General features: G+C 40.2%; 1 protein-coding gene across 2 annotated transcripts; it reads left to right on the top strand.

Moving 5' to 3' along the window:
• slc5a9 (solute carrier family 5 member 9) lies at positions 1-26,337 on the top strand. Of its 2 annotated transcripts, XM_071903495.1 has the most exons (14): positions 1-22; positions 895-1,013; positions 2,339-2,410; positions 2,613-2,717; positions 7,907-8,071; positions 8,851-8,956; positions 13,846-13,926; positions 14,543-14,748; positions 15,100-15,235; positions 16,861-16,968; positions 17,223-17,373; positions 23,668-23,836; positions 24,656-24,871; positions 26,026-26,337. In XM_071903495.1, exons 1-14 carry the CDS (start codon positions 1-3, stop codon positions 26,335-26,337), a joined length of 1,968 nt encoding a protein of 655 aa, XP_071759596.1. The 2 variants fall into 2 exon arrangements, with proteins under 2 accessions (XP_071759596.1, XP_071759597.1); XM_071903496.1 differs by lacking the exon at positions 1-22 and having other exon boundaries at positions 924-1,026; positions 2,352-2,410.
• Positions 26,338-26,634: the final 297 nt, after the last annotated feature.

Genomic DNA, 26,634 nt, shown 5'->3' with positions numbered 1-26,634 from the left:
ATGTCTGCCAGTCTCGCCACAGGTCTGGATCCTCTTCTCATTCAGTTTCCTGTTTTTAGGTTCTGTGCAGGCTGGGCTTGCTTCCATTCTTAATTAATCATAAACTGACTCAATATGACAACCATCTTATGAAAAGTTTTTATGGATAGCCCTATGTACAAGCAAATTCTTCGAGAACCTGCCTCAGAGTGCCAAAGACATTAGATTGGGGTAAAGATTTCTGTTCCAGTGGGACAGTGACCCTAAGCATACAGCCAAATCAACACTAGAATGGCTTCAGAACAAGGGTGTGAATGTCCTTGAGTGGCCCAGCCAAATTCCACACTTCAATCCCGTTGGAAATCTGTGGAATGAATTGAAGATAAAAATCTCAAAAGCCAGATATGCCAAGCTGATCCAGAGGTAACCAAGAAAACTGGAAGCTGTAATCACTGCCAGAAGTGCTTCTACTGGGGTTGAACATTTTAAATGAGATAGTTCTGTATTTCCTTTTAAATAAGTTTGCAAAAAGTTTTTAAAAATGTCTTCCCTTTGTCAGTATGGGGTATTTTATGTAGATTGTTAACAAAAAGTATGATTGTGTTAACATTTTTCACTCTTCATCAGACATCCATAGGAAATTCAGCCCTGTCACTGTCACTGCTGAGTTTTGGGCTTTCCCAGTTCTCAACATCAATAATTGCAGACAGGCAAAATTATTTATTGAATAATAATGTGAACACAGAATGAAGCAGTATTACTTGGGTCTACTTTGCTGTGTTTATACAAGGCTTACAAGATGATGTTGCAAGGAGTCCAGTTAACCATTCATGAACTTGTAAGGCAGTATTTCCAATAAAGAGAGAATATGTCCTACCATAGTGAAATATATTGTACTGTGTATTTTGCATGCAGCCAGCAGCACCACTGGGTTGTCCACTACGATGACTCCCAGCACCAGTTTCAGCCTGGAAGCTGCTGACATTGCTGTGGTCGTTGTCTACTTTATCTTTGTCATGGTGGTTGGGATCTGGGTAAGATCTGAAAGTGACTCGATACATTTTACACATTTACTATTTCAAGATTATGTTTGAATCATTCTAATATATTTTACATATTAATAAATGACCTGACTCCTTGTGCACACAAGCTTAGTCTTAAATTTACAGATAAAGCTCTTTTGACTGATCCAATGTCTAGATTAAAGTGATGTTGAACTTTGGTTGTACCTTGGAGCTTGGAGCTACCTTGTAGCTTCCTGGCCATGATATAACCCCAAAATTGGTGATTCTTTATCTGTTGCTCCGGTGCTCCAGTAGAGATGATTGGAGAATTGCATTTTTTTTCTCTCCATTCACTGCAATTGTATGGTGAAACATCTCAAATAATTCACCATTCCTAAGCAGCCTGAAAATCAAAGTTCTTGAGGAGTTTTCCCATTTTCTTTCCAGTAGCTTGCATTGAAGGAATGACATGGCATGGCTGCCTTCTTCACTTTCAGGCAGAAAGACTTGCACTTTGAATATTCTCTTTGTTGCTCTGTATCTCATTTCCCTGCTTGCACCTGTCTGCCTGAAGAATATCAGTGCGCTGTGACAGAGTTGGTTCTTTGCTCCAGATTCTTAACGTTGACTAACGGGACAATCGACCAAAAACTATATAGAAAAGTCCTGAATAAAAGCCAAGTTCTCAATTACCACTAATAGGGTGTATGTGAGGTGGGAGTTTTTCAGTATTTGGATTTTGAAGAAAATCCACATCCAAAATCAATAGAATTGAAAGTGAACCCAGCACTGATTCATACAGTATATTTGTATTAGACCTATATTTGACCTACTTTCCCCTCAGGATCAACAAGGTTAATCCTATTCATTAGAGATGGGACGTTCGGCTTATCTCCTGATACAATTCGATACACGATATGGGGTTCACGATTCGATACAACCACGATACAATGTAATAAATAAAAGTTCAGTGGCAAGTCAGACTGTGCAGAACTATGTTTATTTCTGAGACAAATCTTTCGAGCGATGGCATTAGCTTGCTAGAATGTAAACAACAATTTAAAAATGTCATTACAAAGTGATCTAAATTATCTAAATAATATAATTTAGATCATGGAAAGCTTGTGAAATTGTGATGGGCAAGCTGTCTGATTTGTGATTACTACAGCAGAATAAAATGGAGCAAATATCACAATTCATTTTTCTGTCCGACGATACGTACTGTCACATTTTTGTATCGTGATATATTGAATTTCGATATATCGTCCCATCCAGTATTAATATTTTTTTCCAGGGAATCAGCAAAGAGTATTTCCATGGATAGGTGGTAATCTTTACTTCTGTCTCCTCGCCAGTCGTCGGTGCGAGCCAATCGCAGCACTGTGGGCGGCTACTTCCTGGCGGGCCGTTCAATGAGCTGGTGGCCTGTGAGTATCCTAAACTCTGTGTTGTGTTGTAATTGGTAATTCTATTCTGTTCTGTCCTGTCCTGTCCTGTTCTATTCTGTTCTGTTCTCATCTGTTCTATTCAATCCCATTCTTTTCTGTCCTATTGTATTCTGTTCTGTTCTGTTCTATTCTGTTCTTTAGTTAATTATTATCATTAGTATTTTGTATTATTTGTGTACAGATCGGGGCGTCTCTGATGTCCAGTAATGTTGGCAGCGGTCTGTTCATCGGTCTGGCTGGAACAGGAGCAGCAGGAGGCATCGCTGTCGGCGGGTTCGAATGGAACGTACGAAACACTGCCACTGACATGTGTGTACACTACTGTGTAAAAGTCAGAGAACACCCTTTCGTTTAATTCATTTCCAGTCAATCGGCCATTCAGTACAGATTCAGTATAGATTATTTATTTTTTAACAATAATGCAGGAAACATGTATATTTAACAGAAAATTACACAAAAGCCTCCAACACTAAGTATAATATCCAGAGGTGGGGATTCGAGTCAGATGATTTGGACTCAAGTCAGACACGAGTCACAATTTTAATTGCCTGAGACTTGACTTGACTTGGGACTTGACTTTGACTCGTACTTTGATGACTTGAAAAGGTTTCTAAAGTCTTGACAAAAGATCTTGTGTTTGTGTAAATGACTTAGATTGTAAGTGATGAGATTTCTTCCACCGTAAAGGGCGGAGACCCCTCATTATTGAACAACTACAGACCAATCTCCATTTTGTCCCCTCTGGCAAAGATTCTTGAATCTTTGACCAGTAATCAACTTAAGGGCTTTTTGTATACAAACAGGATTTTATCGCAGTATCAGGAAGGAACATAGCACTATAACAGCTGCTATGAAAGGTGTAAATTATTTGTATGCATCTGTGGACAACAAGCTAAGTTGTGCTGCCTTATTTATTGATTTATCCAAGGCTTTTGATACTGTTGATTTTGATGTTTTAAGACGGAGGCTGATTAACATTGGTCTGTCTGAACATGCTGTTGAATGGTTTTCCAACTACCTTACTGACAGGGTGCAATGTGTAAAATCTGAGGGTCTCACTTCAGCCTTTTTAAATGTATACAAGGGCGTACCTCAGGGGTCAGTCCTGGGCCCACTGTTATTTACCATTTACATAAATTGCTTGGGTCAGAATGTACCTGATGCTAATTTGCATTTTTATGCTGACACCATTATTTACTGCTGTGCTTCCACCCTCAATGCTGCTCTTGGGTTCTTACAGTCAGCTTTTAATATTGTACAGTCTCAACTTTTTCAACTGAAACTGGTTTTGAACGCAGACAAAACTAAACTAATGATCTTTATACACTCCAGGGAGAAACCTGCTTACTCCCCAGGTATTGTAACTACTCAAGGAAAGCAAATTGAGATTGTCTCTTGTTATAAATATTTGGGGATTTTGATTGATGACAATCTGTCGTTCAAACTACATATTGAACAGCTTTTACAGAAACTGAAGTTGAAACTTAGGTTTTACTTTAGAAACAAACAATGCTTTTCTTTTGTGGCCAAGAAGAATTTAGTTGCTTACTTGATTATGGAGATCTGCTTTACATGAATGCGCCGGCTTTGTCTCCATTCTCTTGATTCTGTGTATCACAGTGCACTGAGATTCATTACAAATTGTAAAGCCCGTACTCACCACTGCACTTATATGCTGAGGTGAACTTAAGGTGAACTGGCCATCCTTGTCTGTGCGCAGACTCAGTCACTGGTATATTTTTATTTACAAAGCACTTCTTGGGAAATTGCCTACACATCCAGTGCCTGAATTGGACCAAAAAAGGTGCCAGTACCCTAATTCAGCAGTTGCATGACATGAGCATCGCATGTGTCTTGGACATATTTATATTTATATGCATATCTTGGTAATATATCCCACTTCAAATTTATTTTTGTATGCATTTCATTACATACAAATATAATATTGCATATATGCTACAATAAAACCAACTGAAAATGAAACAAGACTGCAGTCAGTTTAACTGCAAAACAACTAGTCCTAACTTACCGTACCTTGCCATTTAAAAAAAATCAACACAGAAAAATGTGCTGGGTTAGTGCTGTAATAATATCAGAGAAAGATTACATCAGAGAAAGATTACATACTTAAAAGCATACAGAAGACTGATGCAAATAGACAGAGGTCAATATTGTCTTTATATAACTGACGGACAGAGCTGTCTGTGCTTTTTGGAGGTAGTGGTAACAAAGCAATATTGACCTTTTGTTGTTGACAGACATGATATAAGAAAACTAGCATTATGTAACTTTTTACGTACATTTATTCCTCCTTGGCGCAATAACATAGCTTTCATTTGTGCTTGCAAATCCTCTGTTTTCTTTTCTCTCTCTATTGGCACCTGACCAGTAGTGTTGATTGGACATATTGGCGTTTGATTACCATGAATTTCTTCATGATTGACACTTTAACGGCCCTGTGCTAAACTGACTGCTCTGCTTCATCAGATCAAGTGAAGAGGCATCACTCTGCTCACAATATAAATGTATTTATTTTTTCTGCACAATTAATATCATTCCATTGTCGTTTTGCCCACAAAGTCCTGCATCAGAATGTAAGCCATTATATTCTTTACAATCTGCCTTTGCGGGGCAAAACGTCAGTAGAATGGTTTTAATATTGCAGAACACGTAATTACAAGAGGCTATTTAATTTAGGGCCAGAGTGACACCTCTTCACTTGATCTATGTAGCTTTGTTTTCGGCTGCAGTTTGACTCACCGTGTGTGAGCGGAGTGCTGCCTTCAGTCTGTAGGATGCTGTCTGCTTAAATGAAGCCCTATCAAGTCTATGGCGCACTTTTTTCATACGGAGATACTCTCTTCATTCAACTAAGGCGTACCAGGAGGTGGCGGTATGGAATAAGAAGTAACGGTACTCATGTGGACAAAAATCAGAAGTGCCGGTACTCAGTGCCGGTGAGTACCGGCCCATTTCAGGCACTGTACATATCTATGTTCTTATATCAAGGAGAAAGCACAGACTCATTATAGTCTACGATCCAATGACTTTTTGCAATTGTCAATCCCCAAGTCCCGCACTGAAATGGCCAAAAAATCCTTTATGGTGTCGGCCCCTACTTGGAACATGCTACAAAATGATCTAAAAATTAAGACACTCATCCCAATGAACGAGTATAAGGCCTTTGTGAGCGATTTGGTATCCAAGTCAATCGGACTCTGCTCTTGCTTTTTATAGGTTGTTTCCTCACTGCCCCCTGTCTTTGTGACTGTCTCTCTGTTGGGTCAGACATGTTATGTATTTGAACTCACTGTTTTATAGTTTTATAATGTATCTACTTGTTTTGTCTTGTTGTGTTTATAATGTTTAATTGCTCCTGTTCTCCTCCTTATTTGCTGCTGTCTTGGCCAGGTCTCCCTTGTAAAAGATATTCTGAATCTCAAGTGGACTTCCTGGTTAAATAAAGGTTAAATAAAAAATAAATAAATAAATAAACCAGACGACTGAATTTAAATTCTGTTTGAAGTATTGAGTTGAAACTGATTATAGAAATCAAACTCATGATGCTCTTACCAAGTTTTTATCCTATTAAAACCATATTGCATTGAAAAGTCCTAGATATTTAGTTTTCTTTAAGATATTAAATTGATACTGGACTTGATTTGTTCTGACTTGACTTGCTGTTCTACATTTAGACTTGAGACTTGATATTAATGACATGGACTTGACTTGGACTTGACTTGGTAATCCACATTTAGACTTGAAACTTGACTTGAGACTTGTGCCTCAAGACTTGAGACTGACTTGGGACTCGAGCAAAGTTGACTTGGCCACACCTCTGATAATATCAAATCTATCAATATTTAATTTGTCCACTCTTTACTGCCACTTTAACTTTTTCATCCTTCCAATCTTAAAACCAACAAAAGTTGTTCCCAAAAGTGTCTAACATGATGTCGGCACACTTTCCCTTCAAAAGCGACACTAACATTCACACAAACGTCTCAAGCACACCCAGCTGCCTTTTTAGATGCACATTTCTTTCTCATGTGCATCTAAAATGGCTAAAGGCGATATTTCTGATGTGATTTGCTAGAAGATAATACACTTGCATAAGGAAGGTGAACATCAAAGGAAATTAAGTGAAAAAACAGTAGAGGAGTTTCCAAAACTAGAGTTAAAAAAATAATTGCAAGATATAGGGAAAATGGGAACAACCATGCAAGACCTGGTAGAGCAGCGAAACTCTCACCATCAGATAGACAGCACTTAAAGCTTTCATCTTTGAGAGAGGAAAAAAAAATCAAGCTCCACTCTTGCTTCAGATTTGAAAAAGTCTCCCAAAAAGAATGGAAGCTGTAATAAAGGCAAAGGGTGGACACACTAAATACTGAATTTTTTAAAATTTCTATTTAGTTGTGGAGGCTTTCGTGTCATTTTGTGTTAAATATGTGTTTCCTGCATTTCCTGACACTGAAAAATAAATAATGTGAACTTAACGGCCGTTTTGACTGGAAATTAAACAAACCAACGGGTGGTCTCTGACTTTTGCACGGTACTGTATGTGTGTGTGTGTGTGTGTGTGTGTGTGTGAGAGAGAGAGAGAGAGAGAGAGAGACTGGGTGTTGGTGTATTCTCAGTCAGGGTGGAAAAAGCCTCTGAAACAGCATTTTAACCATGGGACCCAAACTGTCCATTGAAACGCAGACAAATAAATACAGCTGCTGCACACACAATATGTAAGCCTTAATTGGATCAGGTGTGCAAGAGACGGGCTGGAGCAAAAACCTGGAGGAGAAAAACACTGGGCTACACCACACCTCTTTTCACCAATCATGAGCAAACTTTATATTTTGACTACACGGCTCTACAGCATGTATACCAAATTTCATGCAATTTCAATGACTTGATTAAGGAGTGACATCCCTCTACGAACCAGTAATCCCTTAAAATAACATTACATTTTCATTTATTTACATTAATTCACCCCTTAATTCTTGGAAAATCCCCCTAATTCTGTTTTCTGAATTTGTATGAAATGATTGAATGTATTGAAGTTGAAACTGATTATAGAAATCAAACTCATGATGCTCTTATCACGTTTTTATCCTACTAAAACCATATTGCATTGAAAAGTCCCAGATATTTAGTTTTCTTTAAGATATTAAATTGATACTGGACTCTTGATTTGTTCTGACTTGACTTGCTGTTCTACATTTAGACTTGAGACTTGACATTAATGACATGGACTTGACTTGGACTTGACTTGGTAATCTACACTTAGACTTGAGACTTCTGCCTCAAGACTTGAGACTGGCTTGGGACTCGAGCCAAGCTGACTTGGTCACACCTCTGGTTGTTCATTTTTATGTTAGTTGCAGCATCAAACTAACATCGCAATCTCCCCTTCAAAATATTAATTGACTGGACCAGATCCCATTGTTGAAAGTCTAATGTGTATGTATGTTGCTGCAGGCAGCGTGGGTGCTGGTGGCTCTGGGCTGGCTCTTCGTACCGGTCTATATCTCTGCTGGTGTGGTGACCATGCCGGAGTACTTGGCCAAACGCTTCGGAGGCCAGAGGATACGCATCTATATGTCTGTTCTGTCACTCATTCTCTACATCTTCACCAAAATATCTGTAAGACGCAAACACGCTCACTCACACGCATGCAAACACACAGAATGATCGAGTAACGCTTTATTTTCTGGGTCCACAATTTCCTAATCACTTCTTAGAAAGGAACTGTTCATTTCTTGGGAAGTTTCCTAGAAAGAACCATGAAATGATGTAGTAGTTATATAGAAAATGTAAGCAGTCTGGTGGAGTCAATAAGATACTGTCAATTTCTAAAAGAATTTCCTGGAAAGAACTGCAAAACTATAAACTATTTATTGGAAAAATAATAGGCAGAAGTCAATTATCATAAGTCATTATTCATATAATTATATAATATAGTTATTTGTTGAATTCTTTAGTTAATTTCTATTTCTATATAACTACTACATAATCTACATAATTCTGTCTTGGAAACAACAAAAGAAATTGGAGGTACTTACCAACTACCATGAACTCTTTCTCTATTTTCCCTACAATTAGAACATAATTTCATAGTTCTTTCCAGGAAACTTCCTAAGAAATTAACAGTTCCTTTCTAGGAACTTATTAGGAAATTGCGGACCCGGAAAATTAAGCGTTACCGGTTTAGAGCAACAATAAGTTAATGAGAACCAAAGTTTGATTGAACACCCTCCTAATTGAAGTCCAGTTGAAATCAGCTGTTTTGCAGTCTTATTCAGATTTAGACTTCATTAAGAGCTTTATTTTGATATACTGTAAATAAACCTCTCTTATTTGATATTCGAATCGACTTACTGAATTGAAATGTTGGAGAAATTGGCTGTGTGTGTGTTATCCAGACAGATATCTTCTCCGGGGCGTTGTTCATCCAGGTGTCTTTGGGCTGGGATCTCTACCTGTCCACCGGCATCCTGCTGCTGGTCACTGCTGCTTACACTGTGGCAGGTACACACATGCGCGCGCGCGCACACACACACACACACACACACACACACACACACACACACACAGTCTCAACATTAAACCACACGGCCCTACAAGGAGGAGTAACTGTGTGAGTACGAGTTAAACTGAGTAGAATGACTTTTTTCTCCAGCTCTGCTAACAATGGATTCTATATAATTGAAAGTGGCATTTAAAGGCCATACATATATTTACCTCAATATATCATTCTTAAATTAGTTTTGATAGCATAGTTTAATGGCTGTAGAAAAATGAGGCCACCGTGGATAAAATTGGTTCATTCTATGTGTTGCTCTCTATGTGTTTATACTATTTGTCCCGGAATTATAGTGGTAGTAGCTTTAATGGTATGATTTTTGTTGATTTTAAATCTGCTGTACACCCTGATCAAGACAAGTAATGATCTGACATTTTCATTAAAAAATGTTTTGCTACAGTAAAACTCTCTATCAGCGATTAGCAATAGCGAATAGTGATTCAACTAAGAGGCTGAACATCACCACTTCAACACATCACCACACAATTGATAAGAAAGAGAAAGGGCATACCTGCCAACCTAACAGTAATGGAAACAGGAAGATGGGTGATGGAAAACCATGGGAACCAGGGGAATCCCCTTAAAATTAGTAATGTAGTTATTTCTTATTTTATTCATTATTTTGCTAGCTTGGGCTAGCAAAATAATAGAATAATAATAAAAATAATAGGCTAGGCAAGGCAAACTTTATTTATATAGCACATTTCATCCAATGTGCTTCACATAAAACAGAAAAAAATACATGAAGACACCTCCTAAGCCACACACCACAACTATTTAAAATGACATAAAAAAAAAATAAAAAAAATAATTAAAGCTGCAAGCAGCGATGATCGGGCCCTCGCACTTTGTGCACATCGGGGTGTGCCGCAGCCGTGGCGTCGTTACTGGACACCGACTGGTCGACGCGGCTCTGAATTTTCATTATAAAACATGTCATTTCCTTTTGCCAGTAGGTGGCGCTATGACTATAACTGAATATCGGCATGTAGAGGTCTTCAGGCCAGGACGCTCATCAAATGTGTGAAGTTTGGGGCAGATTTGACCATGTACAGTCGAGTTACAAACCACTTCCTGTGTTGCCAGTAGGTGGCGCTATGACCATAAGTGAATATTGGCCTGTAGATGTGTTCAGGCCGGGACTCTCATCAAACATGTGAAGTTTGGGGCAGATGTGACCATGTACAGTGAAGTTACAAAGCACTTCCTGTTTCGTGGCGAAACATGGAAATTCCACGCCTCGCCTCGCCACGCCCACGCCGTTGGACGAAAACTCAAGCTTTTACCAACTTTTCATCGTCAAGGTCTGTTATATACGCTGAGCAAGTTTGAGGTGGATCCGATTAACCTCCTAGGAGGAGTTCGTTAAAGTATGACCCCTGTAAATGGCCAAAAATGCCACAATAAATGTAAAATGGCTGACTTCCTGTTGGGTTTAGGTCATGGCACCCATTGAGGTTTTTTTTTAAGTCTGGACATGATACATGTGCCTACAAAATTTCGTAAATGTAGGTGAAACGTAGCGCGAGGGGTATTTTTTTTTATTTTGTAGGGGGCGCTATTGAGCCATTTTGCCACACCCATGCGCAAGATGCATAAAATATATAATTTTTCACCACTCTGAGGCGTGTGCAAAGTTGCGTGCGTTTTCGAGCACCTTTAGCCCCTCAAAAATGCGATTCATTCGGGGGAAAAATAATAATAATTCCTTGCATTACAATAGGGCTTCGCACCGGTCGGTGCTCGGGCCCTAATAATAAAAATAATAGGCTAGCATCTGTTTGTGCGCGCAACCAACATAAGCATTCATATCGCTACCTCTTGTTGTTATGCAAGAGGTAGACATCGTCGGCAGCAAATTAGGCGAGTGCGCTCACACCAGAAGCGTCATGAGCGCCGCTGGGCGCTCTGGTCGCTGGCTGCTCGCTGCCAGCCCTCAGCAGTCGTCGCTAGGGGGCGGGGCGTTCAAGCAGCGCTGCAGACATCAAGTTCGGTTGTGGCCAATATAACCCTAACCCTGCAAAATATACCTAGTCTATATTTCATAAAATAATGCTTCTGGCATTTGTATTTAAGCTAGTAGCACAGTAAATTTAATTTTACTACTTCTACACTGTACAGTAGACCTAATCACGCTTACCAGAAATCCTTAGTATCTCTGACACCTTCTTCCATGCATCATTTTTTTGTTTGTTTTTGTCTCTATAAACGAACAAGGACGGGTCATACAGACTGCAACAATCAGTTTCTCCTCCATTGTCAGTATGGAACAAGTATTTGCTAGGAACTTGGTTTGGTGTACTGTGCGCTCACACCAAAAGCGTCATGAGCTACAAAAGCGGCCGGCAGTCATTCATTTTCAATGGGAGCTGGCGACGAGAGACGTCCGACGCCGTGGCAGCAGCAAGCGGCGCGATGCCGGCGACGAGTTGAAGTTGAGCTGAGGTGAACTTTATGCAAATTAGCAGTGACGCGCTGAAGCAGCAACCAATTGCAGATTGGGATTTGATTTTCTTCTCGCTGTAAATGTCTCCCTATGTTTTGGGAACATATCAAATTACTTTTATTTGAAACACTAAAAGAAACTATAGAAAATGTATCACTTCCACAGACTACGAGGCAAGGTATAATAGTTCTTATTCCCAAACCAGGTAAAGATCCCAAAATATTGGATAATTGGCGATCAATAACGCTCCTCAACAATGATTACAAACTGCTAACACACATATTTTCAAATCGTCTTAAAGAAGGGCTTTCTCAAATAATAAGTGACACCCAGTCAGGATTTATGAGAGGTAGATCAATACATAACAATGTGCGCCTAGTCCTAGACTTGCTTGAATACAGTGACTATATAAATGATGATGGCTTTATTCTTTTTCTTGACTTTTATAAAGCTTTCGACATAGTAGAACATCCTTTTATTTTCAAGGCATTGGAACTTTGTGGTTTTGGAAAGAATTTCAGGAATGTAATCAAATGCTTTTATCATGACACTAATAGCTCAATATCTTTATCAGGTGGTACTTCCCCTCGTTTTACAATTATCAGAGGTATAAAACAAGGCTGCCCAATTTCACCATCACTCTTCTTAGTTGCAGCGGAAATGCTCTCAATTCTTATCAAAAATTCAGATATTGAGCAATTGAGTGTGTTTGAAAACTAAATAGTCATAAGTCAGCTGGCAGACGACACAACTTTGTTTTTGAAAAATGTTGAGCAGGTTCCAAAGGCTATTCAGATTATAGATTTATTTTCCAAAGCATCTGGTTACAACTGAACTTGAAAAAGTGTGAATTATTAGCTATAGGCTACATGACTGCCATCTTGTGGCAGCATATGATATCCCCATTAAAACTACGGTCAAATACTTAGGTGTACATATTACAAAGGATACTAAATTAAGTGAAACTTTGAATATATGGAACAAAATGGATGAATGCAAATCAAGGTTAGACAGATGGTTAAATAGAGATCTTTCTCTTTTTGGTCGCATTTATATAACAAAGATGGAAAGTCTTTCAAAGTGCATTTATCCAGCTTATTCTCTTTCCATATCTAACAAAGCGGTAAAGACCTTCAATAAGTTAAACTCTGACTATATTTGGAAAAGAAAACCTCATTATTTAAAGAAAGCAACCATGGTAAAAGATTATGAAGATGGTAGTCTACAGGCTGTATAAATGGAACCTTAAAGATCAAATGGTTAAGATCCTTTCTAGTAAATAGCAACAGCTTTTGGTATTGTGTTCCCAGGGAAATTTTTTAAAAAGATTGGTGGTATTGATTTTCTTTTACGTTGTGACTTTTTTGTTCAAAAATTACCTGTAAAATTATCCTCATTCCATTCACAAGTATTGTTATACTGGAAACTATTGTACAAACACAATTTCACACTGCACGACGTTCCCATCTGGAATTGCAGATTCATTCTTTTTAGAAATAGGTCTTTATTTTTCAGTGACTGGATGGAGAAAAATATTTGGTCTGTCACTCATTTATTAGATGAATCTGGCAACATCTTACCTTTTGAGGAATTCTGTATGAAATTTAATTTCCAGTGCAACCGTAAACAATATGATAAGCTTATTAAAAGCATACCAACTTCTTTTATTTTGATGGCTAAAATCGCACTACCTTATATGGTTGCCCCCCCTCATCCCCCTTCACTGATGATTGATGGACATGATTTCTCAAGTAAGATTTTGCCAAACAGAGTGATCGGTGGTCTCTTTACAAATGTTTTATATCCTATGCAATTCAGCAGGAACTCAGCTTCTCATACTTTCTGTCAGCCTACCTTAAAGAAATTACGCATTAACTTCTTAAACTTACCGTTACCTCCAAAAGCAAAAGAATTTCACTTCAAAGTATTTAACGATATAGGCTATATCCTTCAGGAGAACTCCTTAGACAAAGGTTCAGAGATAGTAAGGATTTCTGGTAAGCGTGATTAGGCCTACTGTACAGTGTAGAAGTAGTAAAATTAAATTTACTGTGCTACTAGCTTAAATACAAATGCCAGAAGCATTATTTTATGAAATACAGACTATGTATATTTTGCAGGAAAACGTGGAAGTTTGTTTATTTGATCATGCTTGTCACAGTTCACAGCAGGCCTGCCGAATAGCTCTACTACAAACTTGATATATTGGCCACAACCGAACTTGATGTCTGCAGCGCTGCTTGAACGCCCCGCCCCCTAGCGACGACTGCTGAGGGCTGGCAGCGAGCAGAAAAATCGTCTTTAATAGTCACAAACATTATGCCTGATAGATACAATAAGTGATTCAAACCTGTGTGTGTGTGTGTGTGTGTGTGTGTGTGTGTATAGGTGGTCTGACAGCAGTGATCTATACTGATGCCCTCCAGACTGTTATCATGGTGGTGGGAGCCTTCACACTCATGTTCATAGGTAACACACACACACACACACACACACGCACACACACACACACACACACACACACACACACACACACACACACACACACACACACACACAGCTAACGTTTTGTGACAATATTTAATTTGAATTTGACCATGATCATGTCAGTGGAAAGTGGAAAAGCCTCTGAAACAGCATTTAGACAATTGGGACAACAACTCTACTGAAACCCAGAGGGCAAACTGTGTAGCATTGATCAATTCTACAATAAATATGTAGTATCGGTCAAAACTGCATCATATCCATCATACACTGACTGGATCAAATCACTTTTTTTTTTTTATAAAAGTACATTATCAGACCCAGATTTTAGCAAACCATTATATTGGTCTAACTCTACCTGTTTACCATTCATTTTCAATGGAGAAGCTCCAGATAGTATGTCACACCCTTGTTTCATGGATCAGAATTGTTCATATTCACAAATATGACCTACAGTAAGATGAACTTACTGTATATGAACTCTACTAGTTGATTTTCCTTATATGAGTTGACAACTCTGTACCACACACACAGTGAAGTTGAGGATAGTGAGTGAGTGTGTGTGTGTGTGTGCGTGTGTGTGTGTGTGTGTATTTTCCAGCATTCTCCAAAGTTGGCTGGTATGACGGCCTTTTGGACCACTATCCGTCAGCGGTTCCCTCGGTAACGGTTGCTAACACCACCTGCCACCTGCCACGTAGTGACGCCTTTCGGTTGCTAAGAGACCCGTTGACGGGGGATTTACCCTGGCCGGGTTTGGTGTTCGGTCTGACTGTACTGGCTACATGGGTCTGGTGTACCGACCAGGTAACAATAACTATAAGTACACTGGTATATGTTGCCAATATTGTTTTTTTCATACTGTATTGAATCATTTTGTTTTGTGATTGATTGTTGATCAGTTAGATCTATGTAGGCTCATGCTCTGTAAAGTCCTGTGAGATATGCTTTGTGATGAAGTGCTATATAAATAAACTTGACTCGTAGAGGTAGTAGTAGCAGCAGTAGTAGTAGCAGAAGTAGTAGTAGTAACAGTAGTAGTAGTAGTTGCAGTAATAGTAGCAGTAGTAATAGTAGTACTAGTAGTAGTAGTACTAATAGCAGTAGTAGCAGCTATTGGCAGCTTCAACTGTAAAATATCATAATGTGTGTGTGCAGGTTATAGTCCAAAGGTCTTTGTCAGCCAGGTCTCTGTCTCATGCTAAAGGAGGCAGTGTGTTGGGAGGATACCTGAAACTGTTGCCCATGTTCTTCATTGTCATGCCAGGCATGATCAGCCGAGCACTTTTCCCTGGTAAGTCTCACACACACTCACACACACACACAGTGCACGCACGCACACACACATAGCTCTCTGTACATACGCATTTCATTGGACAGGTTAGAATACAGGGTCACCTCAATGGGGTATTCTGGTGGTCATTGTAGGTGAAATACCATGCTCTGTGCCTGAATGCTCCATTATGCAGTATAACTTTTCAATAGTATGCGGTAATAATGCAGTATACTGAATTTGTCACTAATATCACTGATTATTATTATTACTGAAAATGCCAGGGTGTTATATTGTTTCCCAGACTTGCTTTACGAGCCATTGGCAAAATACTATCTAAGAAGAATCTACCATAGCTCATTTGACCATGGTATATTCATCGAAAATCCCTCACATTTCTGAGCATTATTAATTTGAGGTTTTGCAAGTGATCTGAACCTTGAAGTCACAGTGAAAATATCAGTGATAGTGAACCTGGAATCATTTGACAATCTACCCTCGGGTCAGGAGCATTACACCAAATTAATCACAGGTGGCAAACATGTGTTTTATTATATTATATACAGTGTATTATTATTATATTTCAGTGAACCTGTAACCATTTGACTACAGTATACCAAATTAGTCAAGTGGCATACAATCGACCCAACATCTGTCCAAACGTGGGTCAACATGCAGAACAGTGTCATATGCATATACAGTGGTTTAACCATTATGTGAACAGAAAAGGACCTCCTGATCCCATAGTGAAATATACATTCATAACAAAAGTGAATTTTGCAAGCATAGATATGTGAAGGGTTGTATACATAAGGGTTATAAGGGTTGATATGCATAGTTAAACATGTCAGATAATACATTGTATGCAGATAACCAAAATAAGCCCTTAGCTGTTTGAAGCACATACTGCAGCACTACCAGCAGGTAGCAGTCACTGCATTTTAAGGCGGAGAACAAAATGAAAAGGAAACCATCATGCCAGAGCATGTGTTATAGCATCATAGGACCACTCCCGTCAGGCAGGGGGGGGATAAAGCTAACTATCAGCTGCCACTCCTAAAACTGAGGCTGAAAGAGATGAGGATGATGCCATATTTAGCTGATAAAACCTGCCAAATGTAAGGGGTGAGGCCCAACCTGCTGCACTGCAGATGTCATCCAGTGACGCTCCCCCTCAGCAGGGCTCACAAAATGAAAACCCCAATTGTAGAGTGAGCCACCACTGCAAGTGATGGATCTGACCCGAGCGCTTATAGACTAGGGAGATCAAATCCAGTATCCAGTCGGCCAAGTGCTGTTTAGACAGAGATTGTGGGCCAGAAAGTGAGTTTTGAAAGCCAGAGATCTCAGCACCTGGCCAAGTAATCGTTGACTTAGTGATCTCGGAGATCAACAATCCTATCAACCCTGCACAGATATACTGTAATATGGCCATTTTGTGTTATGGGGCATTAAAAATCGTACTTATTGCCCCTTTAATTTGACTGAATCACTTTAACTTGCTGTTATGGAGTATATGTATGTGACTGTTTATTACCAGGCCACACATGCATGACACTTGGTTGATTCTTTGTTGATATGTCTAGTCCTATTTTACTAACTAAACATTTACATGTTTTTTTTCTGTGTGTGTGTTGTGTGTGTAGATGAGGTAGGTTGTGTGGATCCAGCAGTATGTCAGAGTGTGTGTGGGGCTTCAGTTGGTTGTTCCAACATCGCCTACCCTAAACTAGTGATGGAGCTAATGCCTGTGGGTAAGGCGAGCGCGCGCACACACACACACACACACACACACACACACACGCACACACAGTCATATACAGAGTTTGACCATTGCATTGCATTGTCTTCAGTTGCTGTAACCCAACAATCTGACTATTATGGGACCCATACCTGTATGTAAACAGGCAAAATTATTCACCCTTACTTTACCCTTACACCCTTACCTTGCTATTTGCCTCTCTCTCTCTCTCTGCCTGTCTCTCTCTCTTACTGTCTGTCTGTCCAGGTCTTCGTGGTCTAATGCTAGCAGTGATGTTAGCTGCTCTGATGTCGTCTCTGACCTCCATCTTTAATAGCAGCTCTACCCTGTTTACACTAGACCTCTACCATAGAGCCAGGCCTAGAGCTACCGAGAGGGAACTCATGCTGGTCGGAAGGTACACATACATGCATATGATACATACTGTATATGCATAGATACAAATGCATGTACACACACAAGAAAAGGTTTGTGGAGTTGTTTAGGAGTAGCTAGGCTATCTGAAGCTGCATATAGTCTAGCTGCATATAGTTAGCATAGCAGTGGAAGGAGATATTGTGTCTATGGGTAATATGAATCTTTCAATCATTGAACCTTGAGGAACCCCACAGGTAATGTCTGCTGAGGATGATGGGGTGGGGAGTTTTTTCTTTTACTTAATGCACCTTTCCTACTACTGAGGGTAGCGCCACTTAAACCTTTATAAAACACAAATCCTCCCCACTGGTGATGTAAAACCTAAACCTCTCTAATCTCCAAACCAAGCAGCCAATAAGGAAGTGGCGGCAGGTGGCAATTCCTCTAACGTCTGCTAGATGCTGGCTCCAAAAAAACTCCAAACCCGGCCCAACTCCATGCAAGTCAACGGGACCACAACCTAACTTCTTGGTCAAAATATAAAGTCAATATTTTTTTTCGGTACAAGGTTATGGTCTCAGTAGCTAATTTCACTTCTTCTGTGTGTCTTTATGGCGATTTCCAAAATAATCGTGTCATTAACGGGATATAAACAGGGGTTAAAGTGGGCCGGAACGATCCGGAACGGCGTTCCGGCACCTTCGATTAATAAGTAAATAATTCTGATTGTTTCATACATAATAATGTCAAGGTTGTTCACAGGGCTGCCAACTCTCACGCATTGACCGTGAGACTCACGCAATTGACATTTTTCACACGCTCTCACGCCACAAGTCCATTTTCTCACGCAGTGAAAAACAAATTCATAACTGATAACATCGCGGCGTGAAAAGGGACGCTGACAGCGCACGAGACGAGACAGAGCAGCACCGTGCAGCAGCGAGTTATTCAGACCATCTGAATAGCGAGAAATATACACAAATCTATTATATTGTAATCTATTCTCATGCATGGTGCTCAGAGTAATCTCAGTCCGCGGCTCTTCTGCGTCTCTCCCTCTCCTCTCACACCGTGCGCACGCAGGCAGGAGTGAGAGTGAGTTGCTATGGTTACGGGGACGCTCTGTGTCTGTCGCTCTGAAACTTTCTCAAGATTCCCAATAATAGGTTTTTAGGTTAGTATGCCTATGCAAAATCATGAATGTAAGCACCTCAATGCTGAAATCTAGTAATATAACAAAATTTAACATTTTTGGTTAACATTATACAGGGTTGCTGTTTCTTGACTTAATCCAAGAGGTTAGGTGGTGTAGAAATGCAGGAAATTTTTTCTGACCCCCCAACCAATTATGTATCCCCCCCCCCCCCCCCCCCCCCCCGAAACAGGGTTCCCCCACCTGCCAAATCCCACTTTAACCCCTGGATATAAAGGATATAAAACAGGGTCGTTTTGATCGACGGGTCGTCGTTTATGGACCAATAGCAGGCGGAGCTGCGGGTCTGCGGACGACCCAATCTTTAGTTGTCAAAACGGCCCTTCGAGATGTCATTGTTTGTGAAGGTATACTGCAATAGATTGATTTAACTTACACAGAATTAAGCTTGCAGTGCTTGCATTGGAAGAGCAGCTGTCAGACTTGTTCAATGAGCTTTGAAACTCAGAGTGGGAGGAACCAGTACGTACCATTGTTGACTCAGTATGTTTTCGAGCTCGAGAATGATTTGTTCAAAATGTTTTGTTCGTTCTTTTTCGCCCAGCACTAATGGTAGCCATGGCTTGACATTGCCTTTTGCCCGCTAACCTGAAGACAGTAGATTAACCTTTTAAGTAGCCCACTTGGGCCAATAGATTTCAAAGTCCTAAACAGACAAAACACATAATCTCACACAATTTTCTTGCAGTATTATAATGGTGCATTGTCAATAAATATTAATAATAATAATTCACCTGGCTACACTATGAAAGTGATGACATCATTTTCAAAAACAGAACGTGCATTTGGAGACATTCGGTTACATTCATTTCAAAATAAACTGTTGGTAACATAGAAAGTGAAAGCATTAACTTGAGCCATGTGGTTAGCCAGTTTACCTTTCTGTATTAGTTTAGATTCGTCCTTAAAAAGTGCATGGATATCATTGAAACCAGTGCTGGATCTGATTGTTTCCAAATTAGTTCATTGCTATGGCCGTTACTATGTGATAACACTTAACAAACTATTTTTTGAATCATTTCTGATAATTTTCTCCTTTGTTATGGTCAGGTTATGAATTCTTGGCCCAAGTGTTTGTTGAGTCAGACTTAAGTAATATGTCACTGGGGCAGTGGTTACAATGGTGGTTATAAAAGGCCACTGGCCCGGTCTAGCTGTGGTACCACTTAAAGAACACCTTACTGAGATGAAGGGCTCTATTTTTGTGACGGCGCATGGCATTATTGTCACACAGGTTTCTCACCTGCACCCGGATTTGCGCTTGCATCGGCCGCCTGCTCAGACCAGGTCAAAAGCACATGGCGTAACGCGCAGTCGTGTTCTGTGCTATTTTAGTGGCTTTACCAACCGATGTGTGCACGAACAGATCCCATTCAAAAGTTTCCCAACCCTTTTTGTGGATATGTTGGCCAAATTGACTTTGATATAAATCTCTCAAGCAGGAAAAAATAAGACAGCATTTCTCATTTCAACTATATACACATATGGCAGTGATGTGAACGATTGTCATTCAACATAGAACTGTCAGCATGCGCCATGACGCATGGAGTCTGTATTGTGGAGGCAGCTGCATCCTCTATAAATGTCAAGGTCTGGCTGGTGGATGCCCTTCTTCTGTAGCCAAACTGTACCTGTGGTTCACTGCCAGCTTCTGTTTGGCTCTTCATCTAATATCATTGAACAGTTTCCATTGGGCAACGGTTCTCCTTGGACCAGAGCAACACGGTAACCAAATGTGTTATCTCCTCCCAAGCTAAATTAATTTAAGGTGCTGTATATTTGCACGTCGTAATTCTGCACTTCCCGCACAAGGACAGACATCAGTTTCCTCTTGGGAGAAGCTTTTGTGGTGAATCCACTCCGGACTAGAGATGGAACAGTATACATTTTTTACAGTACGATAATCATGGCCACAAATAACCCGGTATTATCACAGTATTTTAACAAAATTTGCTGAAATATTGCTATAGTGTTAAAAACACTGCATTTTATTAAACAGAATATGTTCACTTTTGTACATACTGAACACTAGGCCTATATTGACTGGATATATCACACCATTGTTTTATTAAACCTTCACTATCTCTGCTAAAGACAAAAGACAGTCTTTTTTCCTTTTGTCTCTAAATAAGTAGTTGTAGTTCTATCTAGGGTTTGAGTCCAAGAATGCTGTACACTGCTTACTGAAAATTTAGCAGCATTTGCAGTTGACCTCTACAAAAGTGTTCAAGATAAAATCCACTTGCACATAAATGACAAATACGCCTTTTGTCCTGTTTCCCTGAAATAGATCAGTAAAAAAAAATGATTGACTTAGCTGTAGCTGCCTCGTCAAGGTTAAAGAATGTTAAAGAATGTCAACATGTTGACTTTTCCTGGTGCCAGTTTTGATCTGATTTGAAAGGATGTGTCCACCAGCACTAACCACTCTCTGATGGGACACTTGTTGTAGGGATGATAAGAAACCTCTATACCAATAGTTCTCCAGTATGCACACTTGACTCAAGATTGCAACAAATGAGGGAGACCACAAACGAAAATCAAATTATTGGAGCATTTATTTATCTAATAATGAATGAACAGTGGGATGTGGAGGTCAGCAAAGTCAGTAGTGTAGTGCATGCATAGATGAGTGTGGTATGATGCGTGGGGTGTTGAGGGGTAAAGTAACAAAATAAAAGAGTCCTATAGAGAGAGTCTAAGAGCACACAAGGTGTGTCTAGGCAGGAAGAGAGACGGAACTGATCGGGCCTGAGCTCATTATCAAATCCAAGAATGCCAAGTCGTTACTTGTGAACTTGTGGAGAAAGTTCTTCCCAAGTTGTCTTGGAGAGAACGATCTTCTCATGAAAGTGAGCACAGAGAAGCTTCCTTGCAATTTGAGATGGGCTGTGTGCTTCACATTGTGCAGGTGATTAAGACACAGCTGTTAATTTTCCCACCTGTTACAACCATTGACTGTAAAAAAAGATGGACGTAGTGAGTGTGACGTCACCCATAGGTTTCCAAAGGGCCGTGTTGAAGCCAAAAGTTGGGGATTATGAGCGGCGCCATGTTGACATTTTTTGGAGCCGGTGCAGCCAGAGTGAGCCTGAGGGTTGTCCGCAGCTCTGCCTGCAATTGGTCCATAATCGGCTACCTGACGATACCTGACAGGCGACCTGTCAATCATTAGGAAAACAACCCTATAATAATAAGGACACCCATTAGAAGAAGTGAAATTAGCTACTGAGACTATAATCTCTTGTTGAAAAAATTTACTTTATATTTTGAGTGAGAAGTTGGGTTGTGGTCCCATTGACTTGCATGGAGTTGGGTCGGATTTGGGGTCTTTTTGGAGCCAGCATCTAGTGGACGTTAGAGGAAATGCCGCCTGCCGCCACTTCCTTATTGGCTTCAAATTCACCCATGGTTTTGGCCACTTGGTTACAACTGGCTCTGTACTATGAACTATGGCGCTTCTCAGACTTGATGCGTCGTTCTCGCAATTAACCTTGGGCTTTCCAATTTTGTTCTTGTCAGTCAAGTCACCATCCGATGCATTCTCGGCTGGCAAGGAAATCTTTATCCGTCCACCGTCCTTTCATTCTTTTGTTTTGGAATCATGCTTCGCCAGTTAGATATTACATGAAACACATCATGGAGGACCCAAGAATGCATAAGAACGCATATTGATAATCAGTCATGTTCTGTTTTATACACTTGGATCAACCTGCCCAAGTGCAAATCATCAAACCTAACCTTTCTTCTGGGGTGCTGCTGGTCTCTTGTGGAGGTGATCTTCTTTAGCAACCCAGCCAGGCCTTCCTCTTCTGTTTCTGCAGTAGTGGAATTGGAGGTGGTGCTCTCTGCAGGCTCATCTCTTACTCTTGCGAGTGCCAGTTTTATGGCCTCCTGAACACATTAGTTGACTGTTGCTTCCAGATCACCTGAAAAGCTTCCCTTGAAACAGGGATCAATGACGCATGCTAGGTCCATCACCCTCAGTGCTTTGTCTGAGTACCTGGTGTCAAAGTATACCTCTGCTTCTCCTTTGTCATCTCTGTTGAATGATTGTAGTTATGAGTTCAAGGATAGGCTTTAAGGCTGACAGGGTCTTATATGTTGATCTCCGTCTGGTCACCACATCATGGATTAGTGACTTCTTAGGGATGTTCAGAGCTGCTCGTTTGCGTTTCAGCTCTGTCCTTCTCTTCCAACTTGGAAAAACCCTGGACCAGGTGGTCCACGCCACAAGTCAGGGAACTTCAAAGGCTTTTGTCATGTTTGATGCATTGTCTGTAGTAATGCCGACAAGGTCTTCGCCAACATACTTATCATCACATAACACACGGGTGGTATTAATATGAACTCTGTATCTTAAATCTTAAAGCATTAAGGAGTTTCAAGTTGTTTCAAGAAAATCTGTTTTCAACAAGGTGCTCCAAAATCTAATCTGATCATCTACTCCATAGAGGTTACCTGTGGTGTAAGTATGAAGTTTCTATTGTATTGTTTTTGAGTTATTGTGTTCACAAGAATGTGTTTACACACAGACACACGCACACACACACACCACCATGATGACATAATGTCCTGCATACCATGTACCATGGTGAAGGGACATAAAACCATACAGTCAACCAAAACTTGTGATGGCAGGTTAACAACATGAATCCTATTTTCTGTGGTGACATGTTCATGGCAGGCTAGCAATATGAATCCTGGTTTCTGTTGTGACATGCTGACGGCAGGTTAACAACATGAATCCTATTTTCATTTGAACACCACAGTGTACCTAAACATTGTTGCTAACCAGGTCCACTCTAGCCTTTCTCAAATGGAAACCAGCTGGATGAAGATGGTTCAGGAACATGACAGTGGCAGCATGTCCCTGTGTGTGGCTGTTTGGAGGCAAAGCTAGGTATACCTCCCATTCAAAATATGCTTATAGGATGCTTACCACATGTGTCAAACTCAAGGCTCATGAGCTGAATCCAGCCTGCCATGAATTAATCCAGCTCATGTATTCATTCTGGTCTGCCTGGCAAAGAATATAGTCTGAGTCAGCACACGCAGCCCTAATAAGACTAATATTACTGCCAGTACTAATACTAGTACTAATGTGTGTATATTTTTCAGGGTGTTCATCCTGGTCTTGGTGTGTATTAGTCTGTTGTGGATTCCAGTCATCCAAACAGCAAATAGTGGACAACTGTTTGACTACATCCAGTCAGTGACCAGCTTTCTGGCACCGCCCATCACCGCTGTATTCCTAATGGCTGTCTTCTGGCCACGTGCCAACGAGCAGGTCTCTCTCTCTCTCACACACACACACACACACACACACACACACACACACATACACACACACACACACACACACACACACACACACATACACACACACACACACACACACACACACATACACACACAGCTAGCATTAGAATGTGTCAGCACAGCAACTTTTAATATATCAGTGACAAAATTCTGCATGTTTCTATAATTTATAAATAGTATGGTGTACTAGCCATAGAATTAGACTGATATATGGGTCTGCCAATAGTGTCCTTTTATTAAAAATAGGAACAGTGTCCTTCACCTCTGATATAATGGATATGATGCAGTTTGATTGATTACATATTTATTGTAGAATTGATCAATACTACACTGGCTGTCCAAGGGAAGATCTTAACCTGAACTGATTTTATTGAGACATTTTGATCAGATACCACACAAGTGTGCTTGAATATGCTTTATTATAATTATTTGTAGTAGTAGTAGTAGTAATAGTAGTTCTAGTATCTCATCCTTGGTTTCAATGGAGATCAAGTTTTAGTGCCCCACAGTCTCTAAGTGCTGTTTCAGAGGTTTTTGCACCATGGGGAAATGCTCAATATTTATAATTTTTTTTTTTTTTTTGCATGAAAATAGTAAAATTCATAGATGTTGAATATCGGCATAAAATATTGGTTAACTTATCGGCAGCTTCACACAGTATCTGCCTTCAAAAACACATATCAGTCGAACCCTAGCTAAAGCACCATATGACTCTGCATGCCATATCTTTTTGTGTGTGTGTGTGTGTGTGTGTGTGTGTGTGTGTGTGTGTGTGTGTGTGTGTCAGGGTGCGTTCTGGGGCCTGGTGACTGGTCTGGTGGTGGGATTGGTCAGGATGGCTCTTGAGTTCAGCTATACAGCTCCTTCCTGTGGACAGACTGACTACCGGCCCGCCGTATTGGCTAATGTCCACTACCTGTACTTTGCTCTCATCCTATTGGCTCTCACTTCCCTTGTCATTGCTGCTGTCAGCTTGGCCACGGCCCCAATACCTAAAGAAAATGTAAGGACACACACACACACACATATATATACTGTATATATACACGTGCAAACACACATCACTATCATCATTATTAGCCAAGTTTATTACATGACTACAGAGAAAGAGATTTTCAAAATCAAAGCAGGGGGTTTGGGGATTCTCCCCCAGAAAATGTTAAGATTTAAAGATCTTATTTCCTGCATTCTGGTGACTTTTGTAGGATATAAAATACAACAACTGCATCTGCATCTTTTATTTTCTTATAAAAAGTTATTTTATTGAAGATATATAAATCAATTGACAGACATCATCATTTCATTTTGACCCCCATGCTCTACTCAGAAATCAACTCGACAAACTTTGCAGAAGGCAAACCTTTTCCCATAAAAACTTTCAGTCCCTCCACAACTGAAACTTGCGTATTTCTTTTTCCTCCAACTCTCCATTTCTTTTTTCACAGTATAGGCACGTTTGGCTCCAACCACCACTGAACTGATAACGTAACCATAGAAGAATTTTAGAATTTTTGTTGCAATGCATTTTGTTGACCATTTGGATACAAGTTTAGTTTTAACATGGGGATTATTTGGCACTTGCCCACCATGAAAACCAGACTATAAACTACTCACCAAGATCGGATGCAGCTGGAATGAGTTTGTAGCGTTCAGATTTTTACTTCCCATTCATTTGAATGAGGTTGCGAAAATAGCCTGAAAATTGACATTTAACACGTTGGTGAACAGATTTTTAAGACAATAAAGCAATCTTGGGTCCCTCGCCATTTTGCACTTCTATTCTTGCTTTACACTAAAATTTGCATTTTTATTGATATAGTTAGTAGTTCCTGTTTGGGAGACCGGATTACTTTTATTTTTAAATGGCGAAATTATGTTCTAAAACACTGGACCCACAGTCAGTTGAAAATCACAGTAGCGGGATCTCTTGTTGAATATGTTCACAAACGCGTTAAATGTCAGTTTTCAGGCTATTTTCATGGCCTCATTCAAATGAATGGGAAGTAAAAATCTGAACGCTACAAACTTGTCCCCGCTGCATCTGATCTTGGTGATTAGTTTGTATTCTGGTTTTCATGGCGTTCAAGTGCCGAATAACCCCCATGTCAAAACCAAGTGGAATATTGCTTTAACATTCTCTACTTCTCCCCTCTTCAGTTGTACAGGCTAACCTGGTGGTCCAGACACAACCAGGAGCCTCGTGTTGACCTCCCTGACCTCTGGACGGCCTCTGACCCCGTGACTTCCGACTCCAGCCCTGACCCTGACCCCGTCCCACAGTCCTGGTGGCGGAGGGCTGCTCTCTGGCTCTGTGGTCTGACTGCTTCCAGCTCTGGTTCTGGATCTCCAGCAGTACAGAACACTAAACTGACCTCACTACAGGAGCAGCCACTCTGGAGGAATGTCTGCAATATTAATGCCATAATATTACTGGCTGTTAATGTGTTTCTATGGGGATACTTTTCCTGACATGCCCATGTGACTGCAGCGTCCTGGGTTTGAATCTGACTTGGGACCTTGTCGCATGTCATCCCCCTCTCTCTTCCCCCTTTCCCGTCTCTCCACTGTACTGTCCAATGAAAGCAGAAATGCCATAAAAATATTTTAAAAATGAAGTATAGTCCAGTCAGTGTGGTCCACTTGTAGTATGATGGAGGTTCCTTCCTGGCCACAGCTAGTCAATATGTTTTTATTATTATTATTTTATTATTATAAATTAAAGAATTTCACCAATATGGCTTTTGTTTTATTGTCCCATGATGGTCT

The sequence above is a fragment of the Centroberyx gerrardi genome, chromosome 9 (assembly GCF_048128805.1).
Source record: "Centroberyx gerrardi isolate f3 chromosome 9, fCenGer3.hap1.cur.20231027, whole genome shotgun sequence".
NCBI lineage: Eukaryota > Metazoa > Chordata > Actinopteri > Beryciformes > Berycidae > Centroberyx > Centroberyx gerrardi.
This window is presented reverse-complemented; position numbering and strand designations above follow the sequence as displayed.